Raw genomic sequence first — 18,553 nt, forward strand, 5'->3', positions numbered from 1 at the left:
TTGCTAATCATAGGAGGAGAAACAACATGAACATGTGATGAACAGGAAAGGTTCACTAGACACGAGATTTCTTTCCTATCATTTATTAGTTTAAAGGAAAGGGCATAGTTGATGTGGTTTTTAATAACCTAGACTCAAAAAGAATTTTCAGGATAATCATTTAATTTTCTAAGACTAGATGTTTCATCTGGTGTCGAGGCATAGAGGAAGCTCCATTAGCAAACAAGCATTTGCTAGAAACACCAGAGCAGGACAGGAGTCCAACTCCACTGAGACTCGTAACTTCCTACACATACTTTGGACCCTAGACGCACAGCTTCAGTAACCAAATAAAAGTCAGAGGAAGGAGAGGAGCAGTCCGTTGAAACGTCCAGGTCACCTGAAGAAACATTTTCTTCTTTTCAACCCTTGGCACACTGGGTGGGGTCGTTGTTTTCCCTTAGTCATCACCTAAACCCATCCTGCCCTGTGATGCTTCTCGTTGTTAAACAGGAATCAGTCGAGTCAAGTGGACACTGCACGCCAATGAGCAGGTGGCCTGACAATGGCCACAAGGGTGGGGACAGCGCCACACAGGGTGTCCATGGAGGCCCCTGGGGCCAGGCCCCTGGTTTCCAGCACCGGTTCTGTCTCACATGCGTGATCTCAGGCGGGTTGCCCCACCTGTCCATGTCTTGGTTCTTGCACCTGTGATGTAAGTTAGGGCTGCCGTGTGGATTTAAAAAGATAACCCAAATAAAGTACAAGCATCGGGTCAAGAATGTAATAACAATAGCTGTGTTCATGATTGTTACTCATTAGTATTATTATTCCCCATGGTTTTAATCAATTGCCAGATTCAATGAAAATAGCTCTGCTGCCTCTTAAAGTGTAGTTCAGAGTTTCTGGTAAAGATATATATCCTTTCTCCAGCCCTCAGGATTAACTAGCTCCTGAGAGTCAATGAGGAAGCCCTCTGGGCAACTGTTTGCCTTTTATTAAAATACATTAATGTATTACCAATTTTATTTCTCTCGTCTTTTTAGCTTGAAGCATTAAAAAAATATTTGTTATTCAACTAATCCATGGTTATTGCAGAGAAAAAGATAATATTGAACTTTTCCTACTTTTTCCTATGTGCACATATATGTACATGTAAATATGTTTTTTATTTTAGAACAAATGAGATCATTCTGAACATACTGGACTGTAGCATTGATCTTAAAATCATTTATCAGATCTGTATATAAGGCTCAACACTGCTTTGTGTATGGAGCTATTGTAATTTTTTAAGTCATAAAAACCACACACACACAAAACCAAATGAATCTTGTTTCCCTTGAAGCTCACTTCCAGTTTCACCGTTCTAAAGGCTGTGATAAACCAATGTCCACACATTCTCACTTATTTTCTTAGGGATGAAGTTGCAGTGGCAGAGGTGTCTGATCTATACAAACTCCGCCAGAAAGGTATTTCTCCCCCAGCAAAGTGTGAGGAAGTTTACAGCACCACCTATTTTCCTGATATGAATTTCTGCCAATCTGGCGAATAAACTGTGTTCCCTTTTATTTGGCTGCTACATGAGATTGAATACTTTTCACGTGTTTATTGACCCTTTGACTTCCTTTTTTGTGAAATGCCATTTCAGGTCTTTTAGTGTGTGCAGAAGCAGGATTAATTACTGCTTCGCAAATGAATCAATAAGTACCTATTTGAACTTTTTTCTCAGTTCTGATTTTGAACGTGGTAAATACTGACAGATGTAACTCATTTAAACAAAAGCCCTTTGGAGTCCTCAATGATTTTTTCAGAGTGTAATGGAGTCCTGAGACTAGAAACTTTTAGAACAACTGACATATCAACTAGGGGAAAAAGCTGTAACAGTATGGCGTTGGTCTAGGAAATTTATTGATGGTGGGTATTGCTTTTGGTCTTATGGAGGTTTTGCATTTTAATACAGAAAACTTACCAACTTCTCCCCTATTTTCTGGTTGTGTTGACATACTTTACAGGCTCCCTAGCTCATGGATATTAATAGTAGTATTAAAATCCTACTAATCCTTTGGCTAACAGATCAAACAGCAGTTCCTCAGGGAATCCCTTTATTAAACCCTCAGACTAGATTAGATTTCATGGATTTATAGTCTCAGATATCCAGGACTGTCCGGTCATAATATTTATCAAAACAGTAATGAAAAAGTTATTTGTATATCTGTATGTAGTAATCTAATATTAAACTCCAAGTGCACTGTTACTGTTCTGTTCATCACCAGAGCCCACACCTAAAGAACTTTTCGCAAAGGTTTAATGAATATCTGAATGAATGAATACAAGAAGCACATCTATCAAAGCAAACAAATCAACTTACATGTTTCTATCCTCTTGTGTAATATGGCGATGTCTTTTAATATTATTGCTACTATGGTATTTCCTTCTCCAAGTATTTGCTGAGCAACTGCAGTGTTCAAGACATGTTCTAGATACTGCAGTTACAGCGATGAACAGAAGAGATGATCTGACCCTCTTACATGTTAGCCAGCAAGACACACCATTATTAAACAACAGACTGCAGAACTGCTTATTAACTTCAACAGAGGGTGTGAAGGAGATGCTCTCAGGGCACATAAAGCGGAACCTCAGCGGCTCTGGGGTCAGGACACACCTGCTTGAAGGAGAGCTGTTTTCAGCCACTATCTGAAGCAGTATGAGTCAGAGCCAAGTTGGGTCTGGGCATCAGGGTTGGTATGCTGCTGAAATGAGATGAATTTCATACAGAAGAAACTGCATTTGGAAGGATTCTGAAGGAGGGAGAAATCGCCACGTGTTGAAGGACCAGAGCCAAAAATTAAGGGGTAGAATGACACTCAAGATAAAGCAAGAACACAGAGGGTGTCATGAATCTTGTGCTTTGGCCTTTGTCCTAGAGTTATGGGAGCTCCTTATACTGATTTAAGGGAAGTGATCTGATTAGATGTGTACTGTAGGAAACAAATATTACTAACATGTTTTGTTTATTTTTTGAGCCCAGAACAAAGTCCCTCATACCTAGACTCTAGCAAACAGTATTACTTTTGTATTACTAAGTAAAAATTCCTTTTAACTCACCGGTCCTAGAGATTCTCCAAGAATAAAAAATAAAGAACGTTATTGTAAAACACCAAACAGAAAGCCCAAAGAAATGTGCAATCACAGGACTAAACAACTCCGTCATTTTTGAGCGCCTGTAGTATTCATTTGCTATCGGCAGGTGGCGTGAGGCGTCATGTTACTACCCATAGCTATCAAGAGCAGGGGTGAGTTACTTAAATCTCTGCTGAGTCAGGGAGAAATAATGTCAGAGCCCAAACATGCTATTTATATTGTACATCATGTGACCTGGCTCAAATGTCTCATCTCTGGCTTAGTTCTTCCCCTCACACAATACAATTCTCTCATTACTTAGCTTGTTTACATTTGACAAAATGTAATAGGATTTATAACATTGAAAGTTTTATTTTAAAAGTGTTTTTACAGTCTCCCTACCTCTCCCATCAACAGAAAAAGTACTCTGCCTATTTCCAACCAGACAGTGTTTTGATTTCTCACTGCACAGAGGCTAAAGTTTCCTAACAGGGAGTGTATACAGAAGGAATGTCTGCTAACTGCCTTTTGTCTCAGAAGATACTGCTTCAATATTCTTCCTAAAGACTTAGATAAAGCAACACGCTTAGAGGAACACTGTTGGCTTACATATGAGAGGGAGAGCTTATTCAATCTCCAAAATTTTTTAACACAAAAAAGCCCCAGTTTCTAAGAGATTGGGACTGTCATCCAGTTCCCAGGTGCTTGTGCTTTCCGAAGCCAGTCGCCCACAATCCCTTGAAGCCAGCTGATGTGACCTGGGGTGGGAGGCCCCTACCTCCATTCTGCTTTGTTGTGCAGGAATGAATTACACTGGTCAGAAAGCTTCGAATCGAGTGACATGGACTCCAGGATTGAAATGATTTGCTTGAAAGAAGGCCGTTTCTGAAGAAGAAAAAAATAATCACTTGTTGGGACTTAGGAAAGTAGATCTTCAAGAAAAAATCCACAAGCATAGCAATAAGGTCAAATCACCATAACAAAATAAGATATGCTGGAATATCCTGGTTTTGTTCTTTCACAACTGTCACACTGCATAGGAACCAGACTTATTTTCAATCAATTATTTATAATAGGCTCAGATGTCATTTTTCTATTCTGTTGTCTAAGGTTGGAATGATTACAGTATTTTTCCAGGTTAGGTAAGAACTAATTAGTTCTCTTTGAGGTATGTTTAAAGACTCCTGAAAGGAAACAGTTAAGTCTTTTAAAAAGTCATCTATGTGATAAAGCAAGCATAGTAAAAGTTACTGGTAGGGTCTGGGTGATAGGGGTCTTCCTAGGTGGCGCTGGCGGTAAAGAACATGTCCGCCAATGCAGGAGACATAGAGACACGGGTTTGATCCCTGGGTCAGGAAGATCCCCTAGAGGAGGGCATGGCAACCCACTCCAGTATTCTTGCCCGGAGAACCCCATGGACAGAGGAGCCTGGTGTTGCAAAGAGTTGGACACGAATGAAACGACTTAGCATGCACGCATGCACAGTGGGCGATAGGTATACCAGTGCTCACGGCAAAATTCTGTCAACTTTTCCATATGTTTGAAAATCTTTATAATAAACTGTGGGAGGAAAATTACTTATTAATCTAGCAGAACTTATACAATTTCCTAAACCAGCTGCTCAGAGAAAAAATTCCCCAATTTTAAAGCCATCATAACTTCACTGTTCTCAATGGTTATTCCATAATATAACTAGCTTTGGTGCTTGAAAACTCTCACGTACTGATAACCAGAAATTGAAAAAGCAGTGGTTAGGTGTATTTCTTTAGCTAGCAAAAACTACCCTAGTCTATCTCTTTAGACTCTAGCCAAGGTGGAGACAAAAGGTTAAAGCAAAAATGGAGAAAGATAATAAAAGGGTGATGCACATTCTCTCATCACGCCACATAATTATAGCATTTCTGAACAAATTACAGTTGCCGCAATTAAAACATGCATTTTAATTTAGGAGCACAAAAACAAGGAGAAAGAATGTTGAGGTGGCTTGCTCTTAGGACTTGAGTGTTTCCTACATTAAGAAAGGTAATTTTTTCTTAAGAATATAAAACTGGAATATTTATTCTGAGTTCTGCCGTTATTGTCCTCTTTCAAGGGTGTGTGTGTGTGTTTAAAAAAAGGGCGTAGGTAGCTAAATGTCACTGATGGTACATTAAGCCTCGTAATAAGCAAAAAGTGCCTTAAGTTGGAAATCTGAAAAAATTATATTTGTCTTCTTTGCATGTGTTTCCATTTTAATTTCTCCATCCATGTGTCAGGTAGCAACAGGAAAAACGTTTTGTTTGTACAGGAGCTAATTATATAATATATATAGGATTTTCATTTTTCATGGAAAAGAAGCAGGAGGAGCTGATAAATTTTCAAAGAATAATATATTTCCCTACACTTAATCATTCTTAAGATAAGGTAAAACATTTTTTGTAATTGGATGGCAAGTATCCCTGGAAAAATCTTTATTTCATATTTAGAATATACTCCCAGATGGAAATTATCAAAGTGAACATTCAGAACATAGCAGCAATGTAGAATCATATGTTAATATTTCATGAGTATTTTGATCACAGAATACAACATGTGGTCTACGATCTTCCTCCAAAGGGGCTTAGCTTCCTTTTATGTATTATGTAGGCTCTGCCTACTTAAAAAGGCACAACCAGAACCATTTATTAAGCATCTGTATACATTATTTGTTATCTTCATGTTATAGGTAAGGAAGATCAGTCTCAGAAAAATGTGAATTTCCCAGTATCATACAGGTAGCAAGTTACAGAACCAGGGTCTATTCTCTTTAATCCTTCAAAACATTTTATCACATGAGGGTAAGATATTACTTCCTATCAAACTTGGAGCTTTAACTATTGCTTTGTCCTTTTTTAGAAATGTCATTTTAGAACCTGAACTAATACCCACCTTTACTTCCTTCTTTTCTTAAAAAAAAAAAAAAAGGTTTTTTTTGAGCACCTGATCAAACCCATTGGCATGACCCAACATTTATCTAACACAAGAGCAGTTTTTTCTCTTGCACACATGTCTACCGCCTCGTTGCAAAAGAACATACTTCTACAGGTGAGCTGAACATTTTAATCTGTGTTAATACTCTAGACTCCAAGGACTGAAAATAAAAATAATTAAAATATACTTTAACCAACTACTGCTGTATCTATCTGCATAGGACTGGCACCAACTTCTGTTTGAACTGCTATATACTTCTAGCCAGAGAAGAGCTCCCCTGGTGGCTCAGATGGTAGAGTCTGCCTGAAAGGAGACCTGAGTTCAATCCCTGGGTTGGGAAGATTGCAACCCACTCCAGTATTCTTGGTTGAAAAGGAAATTACAACCCACTCCAGTATTCTTGCCTGGAGAATTCCATGGATGGAAGAGCCTGGCAAGCCCCAGTCCATGGGGTCGCAAAGCCAGACACGATTGAATGACTAATCCTTCCTTCCTTCTAGCCAGAAAACTAAAACATGGACTCTCAGGAAATAAACCTTGGTCTGGCCTCTTTAGTCAACAACAAATTGTACATCTACTTGCTAAATTTACAGAAGATGCTATAGGGAGACAAAGAAAAACTAACTCTATTTCCTCGTGAAGCCTGTAATCCATTTAGGAAGAAAAGATATTTTTAAAAATGCAACAGCATAAAATGAGGCAGTAACCCAGACTGTGGTTCAGGAAAAGGAGTACTTAGTATGGGCAGGGGAAACAGAATAACTGGGGAAGGCTGGATGATGAAGTAATCAGGAGGGGAAAGAAAAGAAGGAAAAGAACACGTTTCGGGAATAAAGAAGGTGTGTAAGGTATGTCTACAGGAGAGAGCAATGACTTAGAAATGTGAGCTGCAGGCATAATCAAATCAAATATAGAGGGCATATATTAGTTGTATTAGAATAAAATGCCATGAATTTAGAAAAAAAAAACCTGATCTAAACTTTCTTCATACTTCACAGTGCTAGAAGACAAGACTCCTCTGGTATTAAAGAAGCGTCAGCTTACTACCTGTTAAAAAGACATGCCAGCTTCATGGCATCAACTCCAATGTCCTTACTGTGTAGGTGTTTACACTATCATTTAATTAATATACCATAAACGTATATTCTTAGAATTTTAATATAGTACAGAGTTACAGATTAAGAAATTAAAAACCTGCTTTGCATACTGAAATATAATTACAATTACAGTGATTTAGTTGCATTCATCTAATTCAGCACTAATAATTTCGAGTGAAATTTCTACTTGAGTATCAGAGAGAAAGGGCTTTCCTGATAGCTCAGTTGCTAAAGAATCCACCTGCAATGCAGAAGATCCCAGTTTGATTCCTGGGTCAGGAAGATCCCCTGGAGAAGAGGTGAGCTACCCATTCCAGTATTCTTGGGCTTTCCTGGTGGCTCAGCTGGTAAAGAATCCACCTGCGATGCAGGAGACCTGCGTTTGATCCCTGGATTGGGACGATCCCCTGGAGAAGGAAAAGGCTACCCACTCCAGTATTCTGGCCTGGAGAATCCCGTGGACTGTACAGGATAGTCCACGGGGTTGCAAAGAGTCAGGTACAACTGAGCGACTTCCACTTTCACATCAGAGAGAAAAATACTACCAAAATGACCAAATATGCCACAATGGATATATGAGTGGTAGCGTATGAAAAGATTGTATTTTAATCATATAAAATAAATATTCTACAGAAAGCTTGCAAATAGCCACTTATAATTTCCACCAGATTAGTTGCAAAGTGCAGGCATTTCTCTTCATGCTTAAAAAGCCCCACATTCTGCAAAATCACACACTTAAAGCAGGGCCCACAGAGGGGCCAGACAGACCATTCAAAACCTATCAACTCTGTCAAAAAAATTCAGAAAACAATAGTAATCCTAAACAAAAGTACTAAACAGTTTAAAAATTGTTAAATTCTTAAAAAAAAAAAACTAAGTAAATACAGAACTCTAAAAAGGGTGAAAGTTGTTTGAGGAACAGGAGTGAAAGCCAATTGAGCCTGCTGGTTTATCAGGGCAAAGGTGAAATCCCCAAGGCAGGGGAGAAGGGGTTGTCTTGGTTCTGTGTCTGTTGCAGCGCTACTGGCTGCGCTGATGTGCTTGGAGTTCAGTTGTTCTCACTTGTGGAAGGGAACAGTGTGCTTTACTTATGGTCCATCCTGAACTGTGTGATGCTAACACGATTCCCATACTCACCAAGCGTTTCTGAGTTACTTCGCCTAGACAAACCACAGCTTTCCGTATCCATGGATTCAATCAGCCAGAGTTCAAGTTGGTTGTTGAATGCAAGGAAGTGTAACCACAGTTGGGGTGAAGGGAAGGGTCGTGACTGAATCACCCCTGATATATAAGGGACTTGAGCATCCATGGATTCTCCTGGGGTCCTGAAACCTCCCCTGAGGAGGTGAAGGGAACGGCTCTGTACATTATTACCATTCATTCTTCTTTAAAGTCATATGGGGACTGGGTTTAAATTAAGGAAGAAATTCCATTTTCAAGTCTTTTTTTTTTCTTTCTAGATCTATCTTTAAAAGGTCAGTTTGTGATACACTTATTTCCATGAAAGACTGCAGAAATTTGAACTTTTCTTTTCTCAAGTCTATCTCTCTTATTCTAATATTTCATCTATGAGGATCGTTTTTGTTTTTAAACTTTGTATTACAGCAAATTCCAAACATACACCAAAGTAGAGAGAACACCCTCCATATACTTATCACTCCAAAAATCATCACGGCCAATCCTATTTAATCTATACCATTATTCATTTCCCTTCACTGTATTTTGAAGCAAATCCAAGACTCGCCTATCATTTTATCTATAAACACTTCCGTATGTACGTGACAGTCTTTTAAACCAGTCTTTGCAGGGAAGGGAAATGGGCCATTTGTGCTTGAAAGTGATAACCACATGAAAGCCTCAATTTTGGAATTTCTCCAACGTTATTGTGACAGCTTAAAAAACATCACTGAAACTCCACAGGGAGTGCGTATCGAGCTTCTCTAGAAGTGCTACTTTTGCCTGGTCTTTGGTTAGAAAGGCAATGTGGTGGTCGGGCTTTGTAGCACAATGGATAGCGCATTGGACTTCTAGTGTAGAGAGGCAATGTGGTGTGGAGGGTTAAGTGCAGGGACTCACGTCAGTCAGCTTGGGTTCAGCCTCCAGCGCCACCACTTACAAGCTGTGTGGCCCTGACCTCACTACTTAACCGAGGCTTGGTTCTTCATGTGTAAAATGGGGATAATAACAATACCCAGTTCACAGAGATATGCTGAGAAGTAAAGGAGTTGATATACTTAAAGTGTTCAGAACAGTGCCTGGCTTATAATAAGCATGGTGTGCTAGTATTTATATAACATGAAGATGCAAGACTTATTACTGAAGATTAAAAACAAGGAACAAAATTCTTTTTTACTGACTCAAGAATGCTGGAGTGCTGTAAGAGAGAGCCAGTAATGAGATTTTAGGTTTCATGCCAAGCAAATGTCAGCAGAAAGCCTTCATAGTCAATCTGGGGCTCAAAGGAACAGCAACCCTGTTTTGCTCTGTAATGAATTTGATTAACCCACATTTTAAAAACTCAAGAGCCAGACAAACAAGTGAGATTTCAGAACAACAACAACAACAAATATATATATATATACACACACACACACACCTTGGCATCAGCTTCCCAACACTGATGTAACAGTTCAGCAAAACTCCTGGGGCAACTGCTTGGAATGGTCAATCTCTGTAAGACAGAAAGACAAAATAAGCAAAATCAAAACAAAATACAGGCATTTTCTCATTAAAGGAAGGAAATACTAGTTGGAAGATATGAAAGAATTAATTTAGTAGCATAAATAAGACATGAAATTGAAAGCATCCTTTGATTAATAGGTGACCGGAGAGAATTTGTGTTTACATTCATAGTATCTAATCTCTAATGACACTTTACCTTTTCCTCCAAAGAGGAATCATAGTGGATGAAGAAATCAGGTTCAGAGCAACAAATGCGACAAAATATAGAATCTGGTTAAAAGAAACTACAGTAGGAGAGGGACAAGTTGGAACTTACATAAACCTAAACCATGAACCTATCACTGTATTTTTATAGGTAACTATGAAAATTGCAAATAGGCCAGGTAACTAGGAAACCAGTTCAGCTTTGGCAATAGGTGTACAACTTCTGAAAACATCGTGAACACAGAGATAATTTTATAGAAGTATTTTCTCAGTGGCAAATGAGACACTCTGAATGGATGACTCATCATGGCTTAGTTTTGGCCAAACCCATAAAATATAAGGACTTGATAGAACAAAGAATATAATGTGAAGACTAGTCTTGTTCTAACATTCTAGAGCAGTGGTTCTCATAGAACATGTAATTCTCCCAGAGGCAGTTTAGAAATCTACAGAGACATTTTTGTTTTAAAGTCTGGGGGGTTGTACCTAGAGCAGGTCAAGAATGCTAAGCATCTTTCAATGTATCATAAAGCCTGATTAAAAATTCTCCTGCATTCCACCAAACTTCAAATGCCCCATGTGCGTTCATGTAAGACAAGAAAACAATGAGCTTTATACTTTTCTGAGCTTAGACTCTAACTTTGATTTCTAAGTAGAGTATTTTTTGAATATTTTAAAAATACTCTGAACTTTCTTGAATGCAACTACTAAATGAAATAAATCAAGGGTAGATTGATTTTTGCATTATTCATAACCTTACCATAATGTTGGGAAAATCTTACCTACAATATAGTGTTGCTCATGGTACTGGAATCATTAATACTCACAATAACCCATCTTTATTTTGCTTTTTTAGCTGTTGAATTCTATTTATTTATAGGTGCAAGCATCTAAAATTGTTCCATTATCACCTCTACTGTCATCATGCCTGAGCATTTATACACTGCAATACATATTTATTTCTTCCTTATATTACATTTACAGCATTATGTTGACTTAAAATACAATGTGTGTAGTAAGCTGTATTACCACTGAATTTCCTTTCAGGGATAAAGCGGGAGCATTAAATAATTGTTATAAATAGAGTATTGAGTATGAAGGGGACTTCTCAGATCACTCAGTGGTAAAGAATCTGCCTGCCAATGCAGGAGACATGAGACTGGGGTTCGATCCCTGGGTCGGGAAGATCGCCTGGAGGAGGAAATGGCAACCCACTCCAGTATTCTTGCTTGGAGAATCCCATGGATGAAGGAGCCTGGTGGGCTACAGTCACGGGCTCACAAAGAGTTGAACACGACTGAGTGAGTGACTGAGCGTGCACTCACAGGTGTGACAGAGCTGAGAACCTCTGCAGTAGGAAGATTTTTCTCTGCAATGTTGTTTGCCAAGACGTTTTGCAGATAAAAAATTTAAAACAATTTCATTGGATTTGGAGGAGGTTACATATAAAACTAGAAAAATAGTTGTCTTGGCAAGAAAACAGACAATCTGTATTTGGAATTAAAATCAGAAAACCGAAATAAATAAAACTTTAAAGCAAAGCTAAAAAAAAAAAAGCAACTCTGGAAGTTAGAGACTACACTAAGCATTTTTAAACCTCTGGTTTTGTGATTTCATAGACTAGAGTAAGATGTAGTAAACGGCACTATTATTTTACTGTAATGAGAACTGGAAACCTTCTCGTGAAAAGTAAAGAAAATCAAGAGTTTACTTAAAAAAAAAGTAAGATCGTTGGGGTGGCAACTAACATAAACAGACAGTGACTGCAATTATGTGACTGAACACACATCATGAGTAATGAAAAACAAGTTTTCCTAACAGGTAACATTTTCAACGTAACTGCAGCACATTTTCCAAGAACTGAAATGTGAACTGGCTGAATATAGGTGTTGATATTTTCATACTGACAAACTTTTTAGATACCACATGTGAGACATTATAAAAGGAGACATAATTATTTTAAATTATCTGACATGTTCAAATATCAGTTAAATCGAGACTCAGACACTACGTAAGGGATTATTTTCATGCACTAAAAAGTACTTTAAAAGAGAATTTAAAATATTTAAGTGTGATTATATAACTGTGGGTATTCTATTAAAACATCCTGAAACAACCAGATATTAGCACCAGGTCTGCAACACTACTTAAACCTTAAATATTTAAAAATAAAGATTTCAAACTGAAGATGAAAATAATTCCCAATCATTAAATTAGGCAAGACATTTTTCTTAAAGATTATATTCTTTTTTTTCTGCACTATTTTCTACATAAGATACAATAATTATTTTTTAAGTCAAGTTTATCACCTTTTTCTAAAGTGTAGTCAAGAAAAATGGATTAAGTTTTTGGATTTCCACGTTAATAGTTGTTTTGCTACTTAGAATAAAACACATTTATGTACTTGAAAAGATGGAGTTATACTGCTAGGACATTCTGAATGACTACTAATTGAGTTTTATGGAAAGTCCAATGGCATACAGACATACCTGTAAGATTTAAAAATTAGTAATACTCTCTTAACTTCATGTCTTCTATAATGGTTCATCGTTTGCTTTGTAAAGTTTAACAGCATTTTGTGGATTATAGCTTCAATAGAATTTAATAATAGAAAAAGTTATTGTTCGATGATCTTATTTCATTATTAGGGGTTTGGAATCAAAGGCCTTCAGATATAATTTTTAGAAAGTATTGATTTTCCTAAAGATGCAAAAAGCAATTCTAAACAGTGAAAACAAATAAGCTCTAGAGTCTAGTTAAGAGTAATGTATCAGTGTCAAGTTTCTGGTTCTGATATTATATATACTGATATTATATATATATATATATATATATATATATGTCTCACGAGTGGGGGAAGCAGAGTAAAGGGTACACAGAATTCTTTGTAATATTTTTGCAACTTCTAATGAGTCTAGGATGACTAGCTCACATTTAAAATATCTCCCTAAAAGTTTAAACATGCCATTCTTTATTTAAATGAGGCCTTTGAAAAACAATTACAGCTTTCTCTTTTCAACTCAATAACCCAAGGTATTTCAGAGCAAAAATAAACAAAATAATTAGAAACTGAAGGGATTTTTATAAATTATATTTAAGTCAAAGTCTCAATTTTATTATAAAATAAATCCTTGGGAATTATTTTAATTGCTATCTCAACAGAATTTGTTTTGATAATAAGGGCCACTATTCATAAGGTGAAATGAAGACATCTTCTTGAATGATGATAATGGAAATGACATTTGAACTTCATTTCCATATTTCTGGTAAATGTGCAGAATGAGAATGGATAAATACCCTTGTAGCACCCAATCTGCATTTGGTTCACTAGAAAGTTGAGAAAATATATTTCACCATGTGGGTTTCTTTCAACTGACTGTTATATTTAATAAACACAATAGGGGAGGCATTTGAATAGTCCCCATCTGTTATTAGCTGATCATATCACCCCACGGATAAAACAGCACACTCTAGGGGATTCCCTAGAGACAGACAGGGAGAGGGCCTCCTCATGTACCCATTGAGGAGGTCCTGAAGGCTATTTATAGGGCATTCTCAAGCCTCAAGTCAACTACTCAAAGGCAGCTTCTAAATTCATTTTTTTCTTCAGCTTTAAAAATCCTTGATGGACACTCCAATATTTTCAAAGTGCTTTAGATTCACAGCTATTCTGCCCTCCTTTAATTGAAATATTATTTTAAAATATTAATTACTCTGTCTTATACATACTTGGAGAGTTCAGTCAGCTTTAAAATAAAATTTCTTCCTACTTTATTTTGAAATGATACAGAGAAAAAAAAATGACATTGAGTGTTCTGCTCCAAAGTCAATAGAAGGTCAAAACCTTCTTTGCTCTATTTGTCAACCCAGAACTAAATGTCTAATCATCTCACTGGCAAAAGAAACTGAACAGAAACAAGTGGGTTCTCATACCATGAAAATAATCAGTTATACTGTGTGTGAGGTCTGATTGAATAGCACACCAGGAAGAACCACCACATTTAATTAAAACAGAACAGCCTCTGTGAAACAATGAGTAAGACACATTCTTAAATATTACACCTTTTCATTTTTCTTTAAATTGGCAGCTCTCTCCCATTAACTTCGGCTATCATGAACATTTCATCCAATCTCAATGGCTCAGGAGGACAAATTAATAAGGTAACTGTGGATTATGTGATCTAAATATGAAAACTTGGCTTCTCTCAGTCAATAGCAGCTTTTTGATTGATCTAGTTTGTTCCTGCACTAACCATGGAGAGCAGATCAATCTAATTCTTTTAAGGCATTAAAAAGGGAATATTACTACATATTTGCCTTTTGGCAAATTATTTTATCCTAAGGCTGCACCCTTTCCTTTTGTGGAGGGCACAGATAAGATGTGGAAATGAAGAAGTTTTGTGAAATAAAGTTGTTTTGCAGTGTTGCAAAGACAACTGCGTGCTTCCATCACTTGATCTAAGTTCTCATAATACCTTGATATTGGATGCTTCATCTTTATGCTGAGAATCTCCATGGCTGTGCGTTTCAGTCACAATTTTAAACCTTTCAAAATGTAGTTGCTCTCTTTGATATGAATGTACCATGTTCTCTGATGTAGGCTCATAGGTCCAACTAACTGAAAGCCTCAATTTGTGGGAAGAAGAAAAGCGAGGCTGGGGACACAGCACAAACGCTGTTTACGCCACTGAAGTTCTTTTGAAATGGAAAGGCTCTGCATGAAGAAGGGAGCAGTTATGCCACTGCCTCGCCAATTCCAGTGAGGAGCTCATCTTCAATGTAGTGTTCAACGTAGGTGGCAAAACTGTAATTTTTCCCTTTTTTGAAACTATTTTTTCTTCTTTTATTTTTGAAATTCTCATCTAAGCGGCAGTTTCTTGTACTATAGTGACTCCTGCTGGGAGAGGTAAGTTGAAGTAGCTGAAGGTCTCTTACAGATATATCAACTCCCGGACAGTAAAAAAGATGTCCTAAACGCAGGAGATGGAGTTAAACTGTTCCCCTACCTTGGACGCAACGGCTTCTTTCATCACTAAGAACAAACCCCTAGGTTTTACAATTGAGACTGAGAAACTAGTACAGTACTTGTACAATTTTTGATCTACAGCATCACGACGTGAAGCTGCAACAATTAGATGTAAAGGGTCCATTCATGAGGAATAACATCACTTTGACCCTTTGTGTTAGCTCCTACTGCTAATCTTTCCATAAGCGTGAACTTACTTTCAATTTGAAGAAGATGAAAAAGTCTTTTGCAAAACCCCAATACTGTTTTCTGATCTATGTACCTGAATGGGGAATCGTAGTCTTACCTCGTTTTTTTCCACTACAAGCCAAGCTACTTGTAATCCTTCCAAACCTTTAAAGGGGACCTCCCTTGTTAGCATCTCCCAGAGAACCTGGAACAAAAAGGAAATGGAATTTTTATTCTTGTACTTTATATTTTTGGTATATTACTGAAACTTTAACATTTAACTGTATCCAATTACCAGACACAACCAACTCCATCTGTAGAAACTTGGGCAAAACATATATATTCACGCATAGAGCTTCTTCCGTATATTTTATACATATACATATATTTTGTTGTTGCTGCTGTTCTTTTTTATTTAAAAAAATCCACTTTAGGGAGTAGAATATCTACATCCGGGCTTAAAATTTTATGAAACCAATGCGCCTAAGTGATTTAACTGTATTTTGTAAATTAACAGAATTCCCATGGCTCACCATAAACTAGATTTTACACTTTGTTAGTCAAAACTCTTTGCACCTTCAATCTCTGATAAATTTCTCTGTATGAAAACAACTGGGAATTCAAACATATTTTCAAAGCTTCAGTAGCAGTCTCATTAAAAAAAAAAAAAAATTGAGCCCCAAATCCAAATCACTGGCTAAACCACTTATTCCACAATGGTGGATACTTGCAAGACTAACATTTAGATTCTGTGTTTGGAGAACTCTTTCTCCAAATGAGTCAGTCTAAGGGATTTATTTTCATCCACCTATGATATAATCTATTAATTATATTCTAAAATGTCATAAACACCTATGTACATATATAGGCTGTTCGCATGTGCATGTGTGTGCAAATGTATGTATACGTTATCTCTCTGCAATCCTTGAGATTAGCTTGATTAATAAATCTGCACTGGAATGCTGAAACAAAGCAAATCGATGTGAGAAGTGCTGAAAACAGCTAATGATTCTGTATTCTCTTTAAACTCTGAGTCATGGAGACTTTTGCTGCCAAGGTAAGTCAATGGTAAAGAATCCGCCTGTCAATGCAGGAGACGTGGGTTCAATCCCTGGGTTGGGAAGATCTCCTGCAGCAGAAAATGGCAACCGATTCCAGTATTCTTTCCTGGAAAAACCCATGGACAGAGAAGCCTGGCCAGCTACAGTCCATGGGGTCAAAGAGTCAGATACAAGTTAGCAAGTAAACAACAACCACAATGGAGAGTTTTACTTTATTTATACAAATGAGTATCCGGATTTGAGTCTATCGATACTTTTGTGAAGTGCACAAACAATTACAATTTTATTAATAATAGCATGATAATAACAGCCACTATCATTTATCGAGGGATTATGTTCCAGGTACTCTGTTAAGCCTTTAAGTATGCTATCCTGATTAATCTCAGTCCCATCAGATAGGTATCATTCTCATTGTACAGATGAGGAAACTAATGCTTAAGGAAGTTAAATAAACTTGCCCAAAGGCATTCAGTTATCAGGTGACAGAGCTAGAATGTGAACTTCTTGTCTCACCCTGAAAGTCAAGGTCTCAACAATAGGTAACTTTAGAGATGGAAGAACGAGAGTGCACAGGCCCTAGTTTAGGTAGGTTTGGAGCCAAGGCAGAAGCAAAGACATGCAGCACCTCTGCTTGACATTTCTGTTGTTCTAAAAACAAAAACTCATTTCTAAATAAGAGTGCAGACTGAGAATATACACTCTATTCAAGCAAGTCCGATACCCACTATTTCCTTAGCCAGTGCTCAGTCTTACTCGAGCCATAACATGTTAAATGAGTTCTGGCTAATATACTAAGGTAATTAGCAGGAAAATCAGGGAAATTGGCAGATGCTGCTCAAGCAGGAGAAAAATAATTCCCTGAAGCTTCTTTGGGCTTTTAATCAAGTGTGTAAGGTACTTCTTTAGAAGAGCTACTGAATAATTCTATTCGAGTCACAGAAGTGATTAGGAAAAGGTAAGGGGCATCCCAGAAGGGGCTGATTCGAGCAAATGCTGGAAGTACAGGAAAGATGGGAACCAGAACAGGTACGTGGTCACCTGACACTGGGCAGTGGGCAGGGATGGTGGTGGTGGAGGAGGGGTGGAGAAATGGCAGGAGCAAGAGGGATGAGCAGGAAATAAAGCCCCTCAATTTACTGCAATCACTACTCCCTGGTGCTGGGGTTCAGAGGGGAAGGGGTATAAAGTGCAAGAAAATGAAGGGGTTTGGCATTCTTTGGAAAGAATGACTCTGCCTCAAATGCCCAGGACACCAGAATGTTTAGATGAGCAGCCTTGTGCCCCTCCTTTCAGAGTCTGGCCTTCTGACCTGTCTGCACAATACACATCACACACACACACACACACACACACACACACACACACACACACACAAAAGCTGCTTGGGTTTTTTGTGGGGTAAGAGGCAGAACTAAGAGCCTGGGGAATGACACCAAAAAAAGATTTATGCCATTCTTTATCCCAAAATATTCCACTGGAAAGTGTCCAAAAATCTAATAGGATCAGAGTTATATTTCTCTAAGGGTTCCAACCCTGGAAAAAGTAAGATAGTTTCATTCTATTCCCTCCTGTGTCTCTAAAGACCTACCACAAGGAGTAGCCATCTGATGGATGTGAAACTGGCAAGAGTGGCGTCCTGAACTGCTGGATCCTGAAGCCCAAATGAGATCTTGAGTTTAATTCCAGGGTCAGCACATCTCATGATTCCCTACTATTTATTTGCCAACTTCAGAAATGTATCAAAAAGTAGGTGATGTGAGATAGGACAACAGCTTTTTCTACTGAGCAAAATCACATTTGGCACAAAAAAAGTAGCTTAGTTGAGGAAGTCACTTGGAGGTCTAAAAATATATTAAACTATGCCTGAAAATATCAGTTATGGGGATGCAGGCCAAACATTATTGTGATCTTTCACCTTAAAAATATTTTCCAACTCATGTTATATTGAGACATCCCTACATTTAAACTGTGCTTGCAAGGAAAATTTCTATTTTCGGGTTACAGAAGAGAAACTTGGACAAAGCTGTGTACTTTTCCTGCCTTTTCTTTTACAATGGAAAGCCATTACCTGAGCCGGGTGGTTCTGGAACAGGACTCACAGACAAGCGAAGCAGTGATGCTCACTCTGAAGCTGCTTTATTTTCAAAACTGGTTTTGGCTGAGAAGCTTTGGAGCAGGTAATCCTTTCTGCATTGCCATTAGGAGAGTTTTGTTTTTAAAGAGTGGTTAGGCCTTGGGTTCTCAGAACGTTTACTCTTCAATGATTC

The 18,553-nt window shown here is 37.8% G+C and overlaps 1 protein-coding gene across 1 annotated transcript in view; it reads right to left on the bottom strand.

Annotated features, from left to right (window-relative positions):
- The window catches only part of MAP3K20 (mitogen-activated protein kinase kinase kinase 20), a 168,999-nt gene that overhangs the window by 51,447 nt on the left and 98,999 nt on the right, over positions 1 to 18,553 (bottom strand). The window contains exons 8-10 of the mRNA XM_068968128.1: positions 15,344 to 15,430; positions 9,742 to 9,816; positions 3,878 to 3,984 (exon numbers count right to left, since the gene is read on the bottom strand). Of these exons, the coding sequence (XP_068824229.1) occupies positions 3,878 to 3,984; positions 9,742 to 9,816; positions 15,344 to 15,430 (269 nt within the window). The remainder of the gene's footprint in view (positions 1 to 3,877; positions 3,985 to 9,741; positions 9,817 to 15,343; positions 15,431 to 18,553) is intronic.

Source organism: Capricornis sumatraensis, chromosome 3, assembly GCF_032405125.1.
Source record: "Capricornis sumatraensis isolate serow.1 chromosome 3, serow.2, whole genome shotgun sequence".
NCBI lineage: Eukaryota > Metazoa > Chordata > Mammalia > Artiodactyla > Bovidae > Capricornis > Capricornis sumatraensis.